At 51.4% G+C, this 16,704-nt stretch overlaps 1 protein-coding gene across 2 annotated transcripts in view; it reads left to right on the forward strand.

Moving 5' to 3' along the window:
• RREB1 (ras responsive element binding protein 1) overlaps nt 1–16,704 on the forward strand; it is a 127,163-nt gene that overhangs the window by 83,711 nt on the left and 26,748 nt on the right. For both annotated transcript variants that reach the window (XM_044917727.1, XM_021697194.1), the window contains 2 exons: nt 9,217–9,361; nt 9,911–10,044. In XM_044917727.1, the coding sequence (XP_044773662.1) occupies nt 9,217–9,361; nt 9,911–10,044 (279 nt within the window). The remainder of the gene's footprint in view (nt 1–9,216; nt 9,362–9,910; nt 10,045–16,704) is intronic.

Consider the following 16,704-nt stretch of genomic DNA (forward strand, 5'->3'; position numbering starts at 1 on the left):
TTTTACAGGCAGGAAAATGGAGGTGTGCGATGTCACAGGTTCAGCTGAGACTGGAAGCTGGGTTCCTGTGGGTAGAGCGGTGTTCCACTCTCCCTTGCAGCACATCGTTTGGGGATTTGGGTCACCTCTGGCAAGCAGAGGCCCATGTGTACCACATTCATCCCATTGGAGATGCAAGGTGATGAGGAACGGATGCCTTCGCGGAGAAGGGGCTCTGTTGCCTAGCTGGGTTTTGCAGGTGATTGTTCTCCTTGGGTTCATCTATGTTCATCTTTTCTTTCCCTCTCACATTGGACCCAACGTGATCTTGGTCCCCCTTTCCTTCTCGGCTGTTTCTTCTCCCTGGCCCCTGAAGAATACAATATGGTGTCCCCATAGTGGTGGTGACTTGCCTTTTCCCCATGCTCCTTCTCTGTACCCACCACCCACACCTTCCATTTCCCTCTGTGGCATGTGGCGGGCCATCGTGAACAGCTCAGCCTAAGCATTTCCTGTTCCTCTTTTGGAAGAGGCTGAGGATTAGCCAGCAGTGAGTTGGCACTGCCTTATTGTGGAGATAGTCATCTCTTCCTCCTCTGCAAAAAGAAAACGGATGTGAATAACTAGGTGCTACCGACTTTAAGAAAGAAAGCTAAAGCTAACTCCCTTCGGGGCTGAAGTGAGAAAAGGGTCTGGTGACCACCTTTCAAGTCTACCGTGACGGTCAGGACTGGGGATTGTCTTGACTAGATTTTTAGCCGTTCGCTGCAGAAAGGCATCATCTGCAGGGTGGGGTGGAGGTGGGTGGTGATTGCTTCCCTCAGAGGTAATGGCTCCGGGCTGCACTTCAGGAATGTCAACTTCAGGTGGGCTCCATCACCAAAGGCTGCAGATATGGGAGTCTCTCCTGGGATTGGGACCTTGGGCCGTCTAGGAGGGTTGAAGAAAATGGAGGGTGGTTAGCCCAGACAAGGGGAAGAGTCCATTACAACATGGTGGCTGCCCTAAAAGATCTAAGGGACCATCAGGTGGGAAAGTGGTAACTTCCTACTTACTGTTTCCTGGTTTAACCCAGGGACAGCCCAGGCAGGCCAGTTTCAGCTCTGCGTGAATGAGAGTTCTCTCTGGGTGGGAGAGAGGTCAGCACATTCAGCCTCTGAGATCTTTTGTTTTTTAGGAATCAGTGATTTTATATGGAAATATGTACTGTGTGTCTTCGTGGGTATTATACACAGGAATCCAGGGAGCCAAGTAACATACAGAGAATGTTCTAACAAATAAATTATTTTAGCAAAACAAGGGCAGGCAAAGGAAAGGAAAAGTACAAGGGGGTTTAAGGTGTACTGATCCAAAGAACCTGCTTAGGAACAGGGTCTAGAATAAAGATTTTGCAAAGGTTGATTTTATTGACATGGGCCAACTGCCAAGCTCCCCTACAGTGTATTTGAACACTAGGGGAAGGAGCTTTAGAATGAGCTGTGAAGGGCCCTCTGTTTTCCAAGTAAACCGTCAATAACTGGAGAATGTCGTACCTCGATTCTGTTCTGAGGTCAGCGGCTTCCAGTATCAGTACGGGAGGTAGGGGGAAAGGACTGTAGTAGCCAGAAGGTTGCCTTTCCTCCTCCCTGAAGGATGGCGGAGAGATAGTGGCCTTTGAGGGAAACCTACTCCTCAGGCATCGTAACCCAGCTCTGTCCATCCGGGAGGAAGTGTTCGTACTAGGGTTTTGCATGAGAGCAGGATGGAGAAGAAGGTGCCTTCTCCACCACTGCAGGGGAGCCCAGAGACAGCAGAGCAGAAATTGGGGGTCAGCCAGGACTGTACCCCTGAGTCGGCTGTGGCCTGAGGAGCAGTGGAGAGGTAGAAACTTCACAGGCAACTGTCATGAGCAACAGGGACCCGGACTCCTAGTACCTCCTACTTTCAGTTAGGGTTCCTTGACTTTCCGTACTGTTCCCATCTATGCGGCGTGCCAGGCTGCAGTCCACAGGGGGAGAGACGTTCTGTGCCCTTGGGATGCGTCTCCCCGCTTCTTGCCGGGGAAGAGGAGTTCGTGGAGAAAGCTGACAGGGGTGTGGTCTTTGAAGTCAGCGCGCGGAGGCAGCTGCGGGAGGAGTAAAGCTCGCGTGAGGACTCAGGTGCAAACCTCCCTCTGTTGCAGCGTCCGCAGGTCACGCGGCCCACGTCCGAGGACGTGGAGTGTCGCCGGCTGCGGGGGTGCGCGTGCGTGTGCGCGTGCACGCAGGATGCGAGCGCTTGAGCAGAAAGAAGCATCCCGAGAGCTCTGGGAGCAGCCCGCAGTAGGTGTCCCCACAGCCAGCCTGAGGACAGCGGGGAAACGCCTCTCTGAGGCACACACCCCACCGGAGGCTGACTTCTGGAGTTTTCGAGGCTGCTTCCATCCACCGCCATCAGACCTTCCTCCACACCCAGGCACAGCTGGTGTGACCTGCCTTCTGGATCGGCATGACTGAGCCTGAACAACACCCGAATTACTAGAAGGTGGCTCTGAGCTCAGACGTGCAACCACCCTGGGAGGCGGATGCTTGAAGCCTTACCAGCCCCTCCCCGGCCCCTCGTCCACCTCTGTCTTGCACTGCCCTCCCCGGCCCTCAGGTGCTGGCACAGGCCCGGATGGACTTGCAGGCATCACTCACAGCTCTCCACCCTCAAACCCCTGCCCTGGCCGTCTGTTACAGAGACCGGCAGGAATCTTTCTGGAGGCTGACTTTTCTTTGGCCCAAAATGTAGGTTGTGGAGCGGTGATGCTTGTTAATCTGATTCATCCCTCTTTTGGCTGTCACAAGACTTTGTTGGAAAAGCAAAGCGAGCACCGGTAGGAATGGGGATAGATCTATCATCAGGCTGCAAAAACCTGTTGGAGCCTGTCGGCTTCAGTTTGGCGCACACCCCACCCCCCCAAGCAGGGCTGAGTTCTGTTTGTGTATGTTTTGTGTCCTGTGTGCTGAGTGACCTTCCTTATGATGCCGTTCGCTCAGAGGATCAAATAATTCAGCTCCTGGGTTAATAAAACCTATGAAGAAATTAAGCAGAAGTTAGCAAATACCAGAAGGGTCTAGATCTTGCCTGAACCTTGACCTTCTCAGGTAAATGGGGTAAAGTAGCTATGGAAGAACGTGAACGGTGTTTGAGACGTGCCACGAGGACACCTTCCAGTGGGTGATCCTTTAAACTTGTTGAGAGTTGTCCAAAGGATTTGACCCCCAAAATAATTTTGAGGATGTTAAATTTCGTCACTGTTCTCGTTATGTATTTATGCCTGAAAACTTGTGCAGGGTCTGCAGGTATATTGCAGTGTGAGCCTGGGAGTCGTGTAATGCTCTATCCCCAAAATGGTAACATTCCTGTCAGGTGGTTCACCGAGCCTATGACCAGGATGAAGAGTTGAAGAAGTGAACTGTGATCCACTGGTTCTCACGCTTGAGCAGACGTGAGTGTCACCTGGAGGGCTTGTGGAAACCCGGGGTGCTGGGCCCTGGCCCCGAGTCTCTGAGTCTGCAGGCCTGAGAACTAGCTTTTGTGACGCTCCTGGCTGGTGCCATTGCTTCTGGTCTGAGGACCACAGCTTGAGACTGGCCGATTGGTTCCCATTTTACACATGTGGAAACTGAAGGTGAGGTAGTCGGGGTAACTTGTGGTGTCTCCCTGGGTGCTGAATGGTAGAGCTGGGATATATCTACACTGTCTCAGTGCTCAAGATCGCCCCCAAGACTTCACTGCCCTCACATGGTCTCTCTATTACACCATCGTCCCACCCAAATTTGCTTTGTCATCTACCCGAATGCCCACTTGCTGCTCTGAGCAAGCCAGTGCTCGAGTGGTAAGAGTTTACCTTCATTTCCAAATCTGTAGATTTACATACCGAAGAAAGGTGAGCAGAAAGGTCCTGTATTTGGAGAGCTGGAGGTGAGGAAGTTCAGGGAGGAAGAAAGGGGTATGCTTTAGGAATTGGTCTGTCTCTGCTGAGTTACGAGATTGGCATTCAGCTCTTGTACAAGATGTATTTGTTTAGCTGTGATGCGTTCGGTATTCTTACGAACAGCCCACTGTAGCTAAACTGGGTCTTTTTACATTTTAGAAAATAAAGGATTACATTTACAAGAGGAATATTTGAGTTGAAAACCAGCATCCATGCCAAAATTCAAAGCAGGCCCCTATCAGTACTAAAAAGTACTCGGATTTAGATTTTTTTTTTTTCTACTTTAAAAAACATCTGCAATATTTGTTTTTGTTCATTACTATAGAAACCTCCTCCCCCCCCCCCCGCCCCCAGCCCCCGTGTTACAAATGGGAGAAAACTTCAGTTGAATCCTCAAAGAGTTCTGATAACATTCCTTCCTTAGACCATGGTGTGGCAGGATTTCTACGATTGAAGTGACATGCCTCTGAAGGAAAATTCTAGAATTTTGTGCCAAAAGCAGCTTACTGTGAATGTAAGTGGACTTTTGAATGCACAAACACAGATTCGTACCAATAATGGGAGAAATTCGTGTGGGTCCTCAGTTTTTATCTTTTGGTGTTTTTCATTAAAGTGCCTTTATCACAGCACTGTTTACAATCTCCTATCGAGTTTGCTCACATTAAACCCTAGTAAGGGTATTAATTATGAGGTTTCTTGGAGGCTGAGGACGTGGTTGGAGTGATAGTGCAAGTGGACAGGTTTTCTGCATGTCCTTCATGCATTCGTCTGTCCGGCCATTCAGCCATTTGGCAGATATTTATCCACTACCTAGTATGTGCCACCAAGGGCCGGTGCAGAGAAGGAGAGAGACAAGGCCGTGATGAAACTTATTTTTGATTGAGGCCGAGGAGACAAACAAGTGAAATACACAGTATTTTCAGTTTCTGGTATGTTCTGTGAGGAAGGTAAAGCAGGGTGGTGGGCTTGGGAGCCTCTGCGTGAGTGCGGTGGGACGCTTGCCTTGGAGCTTGAATGGCCGGCACCAGCCCTAGGGTCCTGAGGTAGAGCAGCTGAGCCAGAAGGAACAGCGAGTGTACCAGCCCTGGGTCCTCTCTCCCAGAGAGAACCAGTATGTCTGCAAGGGCCTTATGATCAGGATAGGGCGCCAACAAATGAGGCCTGAGAAATAGGCCGAGGCCACATTCAGTTCTAGGAAGGGAACTGTCAGAGAGGCCTGCGAGCAGGGCAGTGGTATGACATAGCGAGCTGTGTTTTAGAAGCTCGGTCTGGCTGTGGGGTAGAGAAGGCATGGGAGCAGGGCCAGAGGGAAATCAGGGAGGTATCCGTTTAAAATAGTAAGACCAGCCGGTTGAAAATGCTGTCGTCGTGGGTGTTTTTTTGCAGTGTTACCCATCCCTGAGTTATAAAGGTACCTCAGTCCTTGTGCGTAAATGCTTGCACATTTGTTCAACTCTTAATCTTCAAGACAAATTTCTGGAAGTGGAATTACTGGGGTAAAGGGCACACATACTTAAAATTCTGCTCCGTGTTGCTCAGCCGCGTTGCAGAAAGGTCGTTACCATTTTTACTCCCATCACCAGTGTGAGAGCCACACTAACTCTGCTCATTTCTCATCCCTGCCAGTCTGGCAGATGAAAAGTTGGAAAGTGCTCAAGTGTAGAGTAGAGGAGACGGGCTCGATGGCAGTTGGAGTGAAGAAGTCACGGGGATCTTAGTTGGAACTGAGCGTGTGACATCCCTGTTGAACACGCACGCAGGAACCCCAGCTCTGTTCACGCCACCTGCAGAGGTGGTCACCCCGGTCCTGCGCCCTGCACCCTCAGACCACATCCAGATTGCCGCTCCTTCTGAACCAGCGTGGCAGAAAGGATATCCACATACCGGGGCGCATCCCAAGGTTAGGAGTGACCGGTATAATTCAGCAGCGTTGAGAGCAGAGCCTGCGGGGGCTGGCTGGAAGAGCCGGAGTTGTCCAGTTTGGGGAAGAGAGACTTCTGAGCAACACAGTAGTCCTCTTGAATTAATTGAAGAGCTGCCGTCTCGGAGAGAATGTAGACTTGATTCGACGTTGCCCTCGAGGACAGATAGACATTTAAAGGAAGGATGGGATTTTTGGCTCAACATGGGAAAGATGGTTTTAATATTTAGCATCGTTGCAAATGGAAAAGTGTTGAAGCATCATGAAATGCCGATCTGTCCGGCGTGCTGAGGGGGAGGCTGGCTAGCACCTCAACTCCCTGCCAGTTCTGAGGCTCGTTGTAGTTTACTGGTTCTTAGGGTACAGGGAAACGAGAAGCATTTGTCCTTGAAATAAAACCTGACAGAAAAACAAACCCAAGCCTTCTAAAGAGGAGACCTAGAATTGCCCTCCCCGCCAGCCCCCCTGTCTGCTTTGGCCACACTCTGTGAGGAAGAGGCCATTACTGGCTCATTTTGGTGACACGCCCCACTTCCTGTGAGCGTTCGGGAGGAAGTGGACGGTTAATGTTGTCACTCCTACTGCCGGAGCCCCGGGAAGAAGGGAAGGGGTCAGGTTAGATGGAATCTCAACTACAGATCACATCCAACTTCAGAAACGGCTGAGGTTCCCAGACCCTGGCAGCTGAACTCTTGACTGAGTTGAGTTCATGAGCCTGCAGCTGTTGGTCACCATGTTGCCGAAGAGATTGGAAACTCCCCATGTCTTGGCCAGCAACCAGAGATTGAACCCCAGAAGGGAGCATGCTGAAGCTTTGAACCTGAGGCTCCAAAGGCCTCAGTCAGAGAACTGGAGTGGGTTGACGTGCTTGCCACCAAGCCCTTTGAGACTGCTTTGATCTGGTCTCCTTTTCCTGCCTTTAGCAACGATGCAGCTAAAGGGCAGCCCCAGTTTTTCAGAATAAGACAGAGGCAGGACTGGGGGCGGGGAATGATCTCTTTCATTCTCTTGATGTCTGGCTAGAGCTTGGTACCAGGTGCTAGGCCTTGGACTACAGTCACTCAGAGAGGAAGTGTCCAGGGTCAGGCTGGAGCCCTGAGGTTCCAAAATGTAGATCAAAGGCTTGGCCTTAGGAAGCAGCCTGGGGAGGGGAAGCCCAGGCTCCTCAGTGGGCACACCTGGGTCTGTCGTGGTCGTGTGGGCCCCGGGCATGTCAACCTCTCCACACTTGCGTGGCCTCGTCTGCAGAGTAGAAATGAGAATCTGTAAACTTCCCACCAGGTCCTCTCTGTGTGGTCACTGTTGTCCTTCCTCATCCTCTACTCTGTGGAAACAGCTTCGGTCACACATTCCAGAACTAGATAATAAAAGCATCGCTTTGTAAAAATGCGGATCCTATGATAGAAAAGGCGTAGCTTGAAGTGAGCTAGTGAGCTGCTTAACGGTTGTCAGTCTCAGAGTTCCAGTATTCTCTGAGGTTATTTGTGGCCTCATGTTCATGGGCTCAAGTCACCTATCGGCTGTAGAGAAGGTATTCATCTTTAACTTAATTTCTGAACGATTTATTGACAGGGTTTGGTGCTAATTTACATCCCATAGTACTTTTCATACTTCCTCAGTTTGTAGGTGCTTTAAACATTTTTTTTTGCATTTCTAAAACTGGAATATGTGATACAGTAAATATCAAAAGAAACTTGCTAGCGTTTTCCTTTTTCCATCTAAATACATAGTGAGTAGTCTGTAAATCTCAATCAGCTTGGAATAGAAGGGAATACTTAGAAGGAGGCGCTTGGTTCCCAGGAACTTTCCTGGGGCTTCGGGTGACCAAGAACTAACAATAAAGCATCATCTGGATAAGCTCAGCAAGAAATTAGGTGGACGTGGGCATGGTGGTTGTCTGTGGTTCTTTTCCATTTGCTCCCTTTCAATCTTCCTGCTCCACCACACTGATCCCCTACTCCCCACCCCAAGCCCTCCAACCCAGACAACAGAGGTTTGGCCTGAGGCCCATCTCCTCCAGGGCTAGGCCACATCCAGCGTGCTGGTGGATGGCTGGGCTGACGTTCTGTGGGCCGGGGCAGAGACGATCAGGGCTAGTGTGGGGGCCCTCCGCCTCCTAAAGTATGTCCGTAGAACAGAACAGGAGACACCCAGGGTCTCACCCCCACACACGGGGTAGCACGGGGCAGGGTTGTGGTGGGGAAAGGCTTTATCTCAGCCATCTCTTTGCACCATTGGCCCACGCCCCTGAATTTCTGCCCCTGCTTGTGGTTCGCAGGCTTCTTAGCCTTGTCATCCCCGGCCCGTCCCCTCTAAAGAAGGAGCTGAGCTGCGCTTCTTTCTGGATGTGTGACGGGACTGTTTCTGAAAGCCTCGCCATCTTTCCCCATTCCTCAGTGCTTCCCCAGTGAGATAATCCAATGAAAGAGCTCTTTCTAAAAAGCTGGGACTTCATTCCTACATCTGGCACAGTTTAACCCCAGTCAAAGATGATGATGGTGATGATGATTGTCATTAGGAAAACCAAACCCTTTATGTCACAAAGGAAGGAAATTGAGACTGACTGTCTTTCTGTAATCTCTCTCTCTCTCCTTATGGCCCTTGGGACCATGTTCTTAGGGTGTTTGCTTTAGAACTTGATAAAGTAAGGCCACCTAAGTCATGTCAGCCATAAAGCTTTCTTTCTGGGGCAGACAGACTGACTCTATGTAATGCTTTCTCACACGTGTGTTCCTGGCCTGGCAGACGTTAGGGTCGCAACGTGCAACCTATTCATTCTGTTGCTCCAGCTACCCTCACTGTCTATGAATCCGCGTAACACCATGCGCAACATGGAAAGCCTTTTAGGTTCACTCCAGACATTTGCTGGGTTAGCACTTCTCAGATTTTACCCCCAGCATGCCTTCGAAAGCAGAGGAGAGCGAACACATACTGCTGGCATTTGCGAGGTGGGTTCTGGGGGTAAATGCAGAGTGATCACTTGATGTGTGAACTGGCCGTATCTGGGAGTTCTTTATAGAATCATGTGTCCTGAAATAGTACCTTTTGTCTGAGTAAGTAGAAGAGGCAGTGAGATGGTTTTTTTCATCTCGTTAGTGTCAGTGAAGTTCATGAATGTCTTCCAACAGACAGCAAAGCATTGAGCAACATTTTTGGATAGCGCTTGTGAGAGCTTTATGGAGGGCTTCAGGGAGATAAGAGAAGGCTTTAAAAGGAGAGCAATCACTGTATAAATCCTACCGTCTATCTTAAAGAAAATTCAAGTACCAACACCTAAACGTATAATACGAAAAATGTAAAAGAAATCAACCAACTCAGTTTTTTGCCAAATCACATTGTGTGTGTGTGTGTGTGTGTGTATGTGTGTTCTTTCCAGACATATGAAGATTCATGAGAAGGACCCTAACAGTGCTACAGCTACGGCCCCCCCATCCCCACTGAAGCGCCGGCGGCTGTCCTCCAAGAGGAAACTGAGTCATGATGCCGAGTCAGAGAAGGAAGACCCAGCACCTGCTAAAAAGGTTCTCGCCACCTCCCTCCAACCCCCCCGCACGCCGATGTGCCTAACCACGGGACTCCTGGCAGAAATACCTCTAGTCTTTATACTCACAGTCTGGGGACTTGGCAGACATCCATCCTAAGCTTTTAACCTGTGTTTTCCCACACTGTTTTTGCAAGGTGTCTGCAGGAAAGCGTACCTGTGTGCACTTCTCTGTGGGCCCCCCTCGCTGAGCCCCATGAAATGAGGGACTTATTTCATGCTCTGTGCTTTTTGGTTTCTCCACCTGGAGTGGAAGCTTCCTACGTGCTAGGGACCCCTATTATTCTCTGTCCCTGTCAGATACTAGGTGCTCCATAAGCGTGGATTGAAGGGATGAGTGGGTTGAAGGTGGATGGATGGAAGCATTCGGTGAGGATTTGTTGCATGGATGAAAAGACTGGTCAGTGGCCTCCTTAATCCTTAGGAGGGAGGCCTCCCTGTAGATCCAGATTGAGTATTGGCTTCTTTTCTGAAGCAGACCCGTGTGGGAGACCTCCTTCATGACTTCACTTTTTTCTTTTCCCCCAAGATGGTGGAAGATGGGCAGTCGGGTGACTTGGAGAAGGTCGATGAAGTGTTTCACTGCCCCATATGCTTCAAGGAGTTTGTTTGCAAGTATGGACTGGAGACCCACATGGAGACCCACTCAGATAACCCACTAAGGTAGGAGAAAGGGAACACACCTGTCCTCTGGAAAGCTCTTTTTCATTCCTGTGTCCTCGGACTTAGGACAGATCCTCACCCCTGCAACCCCCGCCCCCCCGGTCCTCCAAACTGAGCTAAAGGGATTTGCCTTGGGTTTGGTGACAAGCCAGGCAGCTGAGAAAGGAGGGTGGTGCGGGGAAGGCAGGCTGAGAAGTGGCAGGAGGAGGAGGAAAGTGGCCGGAGCCACAGGATGTGCTCACCGAGGTTCGCTGTGCTTCCTTTTCGCTGCTGGCGAGGCCCCCAGAGCAGTTGCCCTGAGTGCCCCGTGCACAGGGCGTCTCCCATGACGGGGGGCTTTCGAGCAGCAGGCACATTTTCTGTAACACAAGACGTGTCGCTTGTTAGCGATGATTGTTAGCTCTTCACGAATGTGTGTTGGGGATGGAAGGGCATACCAGCTACTCACCAGCGTTTCGGCTGGATCGGACTGGTAGCACAGAAACCTAAAAAAGCCTTTTGGGGTAAGAAGAGTTGTACTTCATGCAGGACACTCGGCCCCATGTGATGTCCGTCACAGGCGAACGTTGAGAGCTGATTGTTCTGATGGTCTGGGTTGCTGACTCCGGGTTTGCTGGGCCTTCCCCTGTCCAGGCAGAGACAGTGCACGGTGCTCGGACTCTCCAGCAGCGCTCAGTGCAGGGCTGCGGATGGGGCGCCCTCGGCTTTCCTTCCCCATCTTCTCGCAAAGCTTTCTCATCAGGCAGCAAGTCCTGTGTTCTTAGTGGCAGACAGGCTTGGGACGTTTGCGGCAGACTTGCCACTTTTTTTTTTTTTTTAAAGATTCTATTTATTTATTTGACAGAGAGAGACAGGGGGAGAGGGAACACAAGCAGGGGGAGTGGGAGAGGGAGAAGCAGGCTTCCCGCGGAGCAGGGAGCCCGATGTGGGGCTCGATCCCGGGACCCCGGGATCATGACCTGAGCCGAAGGCAGACGCTTAACGACTGAGCCAGCCAGGCGCCCCAGACCTGCCACTTTTAAAATGCTCCTGCCATGGTTTTTAAGCACTGAGAAGAACGAGGTGCCACAGGGGAGCGACATGATCGGAAGGTCGTGTCCTGCAAGGCGCGGCTGAAGCTTCTCCCAGAGCAGGGGCGAGCGCACGCACACCACAGCGCTGGCTTTCGGGAGGCAGCTTGGGAGTAGGAGTCTGGATACCTGTTGGACTCACCGATGTATGGACCAGCTTTCCTCCCTCAGGACACGTGTTGGGTTGTGACTGGGGAGTGAAGAGGTCTGAGCCAGCTGAAGACTTTTGTGTCGAGGGAAAAGCCTCACCGTACATTAACCCAAAGCCGTGTCAGATAACATTATACTTCATCATATCAGCTTGACATTTTTCCATTAGGGGAAAAAAGAATTTATGAAGAGTTTAAACTGCTGAGCCATTGAAGTGCTACAAAATGTCTTTTCATAACTCCCCCATCTCGAAATTGCCCACTGGCCGCGTAGGAGAGGGTATGGGCTGCTGGTCAGAACTCCTGCTCATAATGGGACCTTGGTCGGCTGTCTGTGACCCTCGAAGGGGAGCTGGACCACATAATCCCCGTGTTCCTTTCCAGGCCTTATATTCTAGGGGTTGGTCTCTTAACAGCTGTCCTTCTGTCCACCAGGAAAAAGCACTTGGCTCTTCCTTTTGCAGGCCCTCTAGTCCTGAGAGATTCGGGAAGTTCATGGTTTCGTGAACGTCCACAGCATCCCCAGGATGTGGGCTTGTGGTGGGTGGTGAATATTGAAATAGCTTTCTCAACTGAGGACCCAAGCAAACAGAGGTGAGGCCTCACGTGGTGAGTCGTGGGCAGAGCCAGCAAGTGCACGTGGGACGCCAGCCCCTGCCCCACGTTCCTTCCAAACAGCCACGCGACCGGGCGCTACGGAGAGTGAACGTGCTGCCCATCTCGGAACTCCTCTTTGTGTTTTATTTCACTTCATACTTTAGTCTGGGATCCGATACCATCTTAGGAATGACCCATTTGCCCCCCTCTAGAGAATCCTATCCTACAGGGAAAATAATTTGACTCTGGCGAGACATTTTCGGGCAGCTGGTGCACACGCCTGCACAACAGCGCTTACAGCCGTTAGAGAGGAAGCCCAAGTGTCCCCTTCTTACGTGGTGGCCTGGATGAGGGTGTGGGCTCCGCTGGAGCGGGGCCTCCCAGACAAGCACCTGCCCCAGGGACAGGCTGGGCTTGCTACTCCGCAGCAGGGATGGGCCGTGCATCGGACACCGGTTGTCCCATTCTGCACACTTCCATGGGTAATTCACTTGCCATGTCCCCAAGGCTGTGACAAGGCAGATGCACTGGGAAGTCGAATCTCAAGTCCAGCCTGTTTTCCTTGCCCACTCAGGAATAGTGCCTTCTGTCTGGTGAGGGGTCGCCGGGAGGAGCTTTGTAGCCTGCTGGGGACTCAGCCCCTTTTGGCAGCCTTCCACCCCACTGGAGCCCCTGGACGCTGTGCCCGCAGTGCATCCTGTGTGGGGGTGAGCCAGCCGTCCCCTGTCTAGGGGCTGTTGCGATGTGGGGTGGGGCTTGCATTTGGAAACCAAAGGGACTTGATTATAGAACGTAGTTAATTTCCCTCTTCTCCTCTCTGCTCTGCTGTTGCACGTAATAGCCTGCTATCAGAGGAGGCCATGGGGGCAGGCAGGAGCCAGCAGGGCCCAGCCGGGCAGTGAACTGTGACAGTAGCTGGTGGGAGAGACTGCTTGTTAACCCAGAGCTAAAATAGACACCGACTCCATTTGCAAACCCCAGCGGCAGCAGAACCACAGTGGGATGCTACCAGTTTAAACAGAAAGTTTGTAACTCAAAACAGCTGTTGGCTTCTCGCTCTCCTGCCCTGACACACGCCCCACCCCCCAATCCCCAAAGCTGTCAGGGTGCCTGTTGTCCCTTAATAAAAAGTGTTAGAGAAGTCCAAACTGGTGTAAATCCGAGGCTGTTCCCCGTTCCTGTTTCAAGTTCACGAAGTGTGTGTTAGCGCAGAGCAAAAGGAAGGCAGGAAGATGCTTGGAGCGGCTCTAGCCCTCAGTGCTGGGCGTTGCTTGTGCCGTGACGTGACCCGCGGCAAATCTGCAGCCCCCTACACAAGGGGGGCTGGCGGAGAGCCAGCATTTGGAATCAGACGTGATGGACAGAGTGTTTTAAATTTTCTAGTGGTCACGTTTTAAAAAGTAAAAAGAAATAGGCGAGATTGATCATGCTTTTTCACTCATTATAGCACTAATACCAAAATACAGTGTCAACACATAATCGGTATAAAAACTGCCAGTGATGTGTTCTGCATTCCTGGCTGCATACAGAGTCTTTGCAGTTCGGGGTGTGTGGCCCTTCTGAGTTCGAGCCAGCCACGGTTCAGGTGTGCAGAGCCCATCACCCAGGCGCAGGCCCGGACAAGCCCGCCTGCGGCAGGGAGGGCGCTGGGGCAGCGAGCAGCCTGGCGGGCGAGGCCCCCAGGCTTGGGTGTGAATGACTTGTCTCGGGCTCGCGGGGGGCTGGGCCCGGAGGGGTGACAGCTCTCTGGTTATTGCGGCAGTCTGAGGGCAGACTTTATCAAAAGTTATTGTCCAGTCTCAGTGGCTTCTTGATGCAAGAAGGGCAGGTAATAGATTTAAATTATTTCAGTTAAAATGCATCCAAATGATTGAGTGCTGATGGTGTGCTCGGCACTTGACCAGACTTGAAGGAAAAAAAAGTGATGTTGGAGATGGGGCCCTCGAGTCAGAAAACAAGGAAATGGGCAGTTATAAAACAAGGCAAAGGGGATAAATTCGGGACCAGGAAGTGCATGGGTTGCCTGTGGTCAAAGCAGAGGGAGCCTGAGCGGGTAGGGTAAAGCTTCCTTTGAGTTTTCCACGGGATGAGGTGGTACTTCACAGTTTCCTCCAGGTGGAGGCTCTCCTCGGTCTGAGCAAGGTTGTTTGGAATCTAGGTCAGGAATTAGTCCTCAGGGAACACGAGTGAGCTCTGGCAGGTACACCCTCCCTGCTGGGGGTGGGCCTGTCCTCCACCTGCACAGTGGGGGTAAATGCTGTTACAGATGTGCAGGCCCGGCTGAAAGCCACCCCCTCGTCCTGGTGGTGGAGCGAGATGCCAGAACCTTCTTTCTTCTGGATTCTCAAGTGTTCCAAGGAATGTTTGGCTCCCTTCGCTGCACCACCCTCCCCATACACACCCCCATCACCTGCAGGGAGCCCCTCAGACTAATTCACATGGCATGACATTGGTCCCACACTTAAATGTAAGGAAAGAGTATAAAAAAATAGTCATCAGCATCTGTATTTAAGAGTCCCAGGGGTCGGTGTCTTGGCCAGGTGGAGGCAGGTTTGAAACGGTGCTGGGGGCTGATGGGGGAGGGGGGACAGATGCCCCCCACCCGGCAGGCCACCCTGGAAGTTGGAGGCACCTTTGTCAGGATGCCCCTTCTCCCTTCTTCCCGAGGGGCCTCTCTGGAACTCGGGCTCTTGAGAGCCAAGGCGGCTACCAGCTTCTGCGCTCACCCCAGCCTGCCCGCCATGAAGTGCTTCGGATCTGCCCTGACTTCACGCCACACTGGTTGGTTGGATGGTCCAGGCAGGGTGTCGGGACGCGGTGTGCAGTCTGGTAGATTCCTGGGCGTGGGGAGGGCAAGCTGCCGCCCGCCACCGGCCAGGGTACAGGGCCCTCACTGTTGCTCCCAGCAACTGGGAGAGATTAGTGCAGCTGTTGGATGTCAGTTCTCTGGCTGGGATGGGAGGGGAGGGTGGGGAGGGTGGGCACCAGGGCAGGAATGTCTGAACCGGGTGGGGCTCTGAGGAGAGGTTGTTTGCACTTACCCCTTTTTGCCTCTGGAGACAGAGCAGGAAAAAATGAAGCATGAAATCCCTTTAAAAAAGGAATGTCAGTCTCGATTAAAACACTGTAATGGGCAAGAAATTCAGTATCTCGAGGAAGTAGCCAGGGTGAGCTCAGCTTTCTCGGCAAGGTATCTCCCAGGTTCTGATGACAGGGGCTGGGCCCTCTGGCTGCCCAGAGAATGTGAGGGGCAGGAAAGGCTCCCAGGTGAGCCACTGTCCAGTGTCTGGCCATTAAGAATGTGCCCCGGGTTGGAGAAGAAGCTGGGACGTCATGGAGTGGGAGTTAAGTCGGCCAGTTCCATCCCAGCCTGCCGCCTAGCTTGTCCCTGGCCCCTGGGCCAGCCGAGGCTGGTTCCCTGTCTGGAAAATGCATTTGCGGACTGTGGTGAGGAGGAAGGGGGACAGTCCAGTCCTCGGATGGGTATCCCATTCCAAGGAAACTGAGGCGTCGCATTCAGGGCCTTCTCCCAGGCATTGTTTATTTGACAAGAGAACATGAAAGCAGTCTGCCCTTGAGTCCTCATTGTCATAGAGCACCCCTTTCATCTAGTTCTGCTTTTGTAAAGGTTGGGAAGCTGAAGGACCATTTAAATTTGGTTTGAGTCCTACCTACCGCATTTTGTAATCCTTGTTATCCAGCTGTGAACTCTGGATAGTTAGAAGCTTGAAAGGACTGGCTAGCTTTAAAGAGCAGAGCCACGCATCATTTTCCTTGGATGGTTGGGGAAACCAGAGATTCTAAAGAAATGCTTCCTAATGTTTGGAATTTGCCAGAGCGGCCTTTCAAAAATTAAATATGTTTAGCATAGGGGGAAAAAAATATATATATGTATATAATTTATATAAAAACCCTTTCTTGATGGAGGTCCCCTGCCCCTTAACTGCCATCATATCCTGGTAGATGTGGTGTTGCCTTAGAGGTGAGGCACCTGGTGGGGAGGCGCTGGTTATCTCTTCGGCCTGCTCTTAAGCTTTTCTGTGGACTTCAGAGTTCTCTTCCTGTTCTGGAGAGCTGAGGTCACCAGATGAATACAGTATTACTGTAGTGAGCACTGGGAGGAGCTAATCCCCAAATCTGTTTAGCTGCAAGGTTTCTGTTTTTTGTTTTAAAGCTTCTTGCTTTCCACTTTGGTAAACCCCATTGCTAGTAACTTTGCCTTCAAATTTACCTTGGCTTGACTCTCAGTCTTGGGTGTGTTTGTAGGCTTCCTTCCCATCGTAGGCACTTTGGGAAGGCTATTTGGAAAACCCACTCCGGTTGGTGGGCACACATTCCTTATTTCAGGGCTGGTGTCCCGGATCGTGACAGTTATTCCTGATAGGGTAACTGTTCGCTCTCCTATGAGCCTTCAAACTGCTGGCTTTGTATCAGGCTTCCTCTTGGACCCTCACCCCCTACACAGACTGCTCAGACCGTAAGAGCGCATTTATTGCATTTCTACCCCAGATCAGGGTTATATAGTTTTCTTTGAAGAAATTAGTAAGAAGGATGTAGCATCTTCTCACAAGGGCATGGCTTATAAAAGAACTGGTATCATGGTGCCCTGTCTCATTGTCACAGGTGTCCATCTTCAATTCATGACTTTAAAATTTTAACTTTTGTCTTTTTTAAGACTAGTGGTGGATCTGGGTATGGATGAGAAGATCATTCATTGTCACTCAAGTCCTTTGAGAATTGAAAGGACAGAGCCCTCAGCTAAGGAAGGAGAGTTATCTCCTTGACCTGCTGGCTTCTTCCAGCCCATGCCTCGCTGTCCACGGGCCTGTGACAGCCGGCGGCAG

This window comes from Neomonachus schauinslandi, chromosome 8, assembly GCF_002201575.2.
Source record: "Neomonachus schauinslandi chromosome 8, ASM220157v2, whole genome shotgun sequence".
NCBI lineage: Eukaryota > Metazoa > Chordata > Mammalia > Carnivora > Phocidae > Neomonachus > Neomonachus schauinslandi.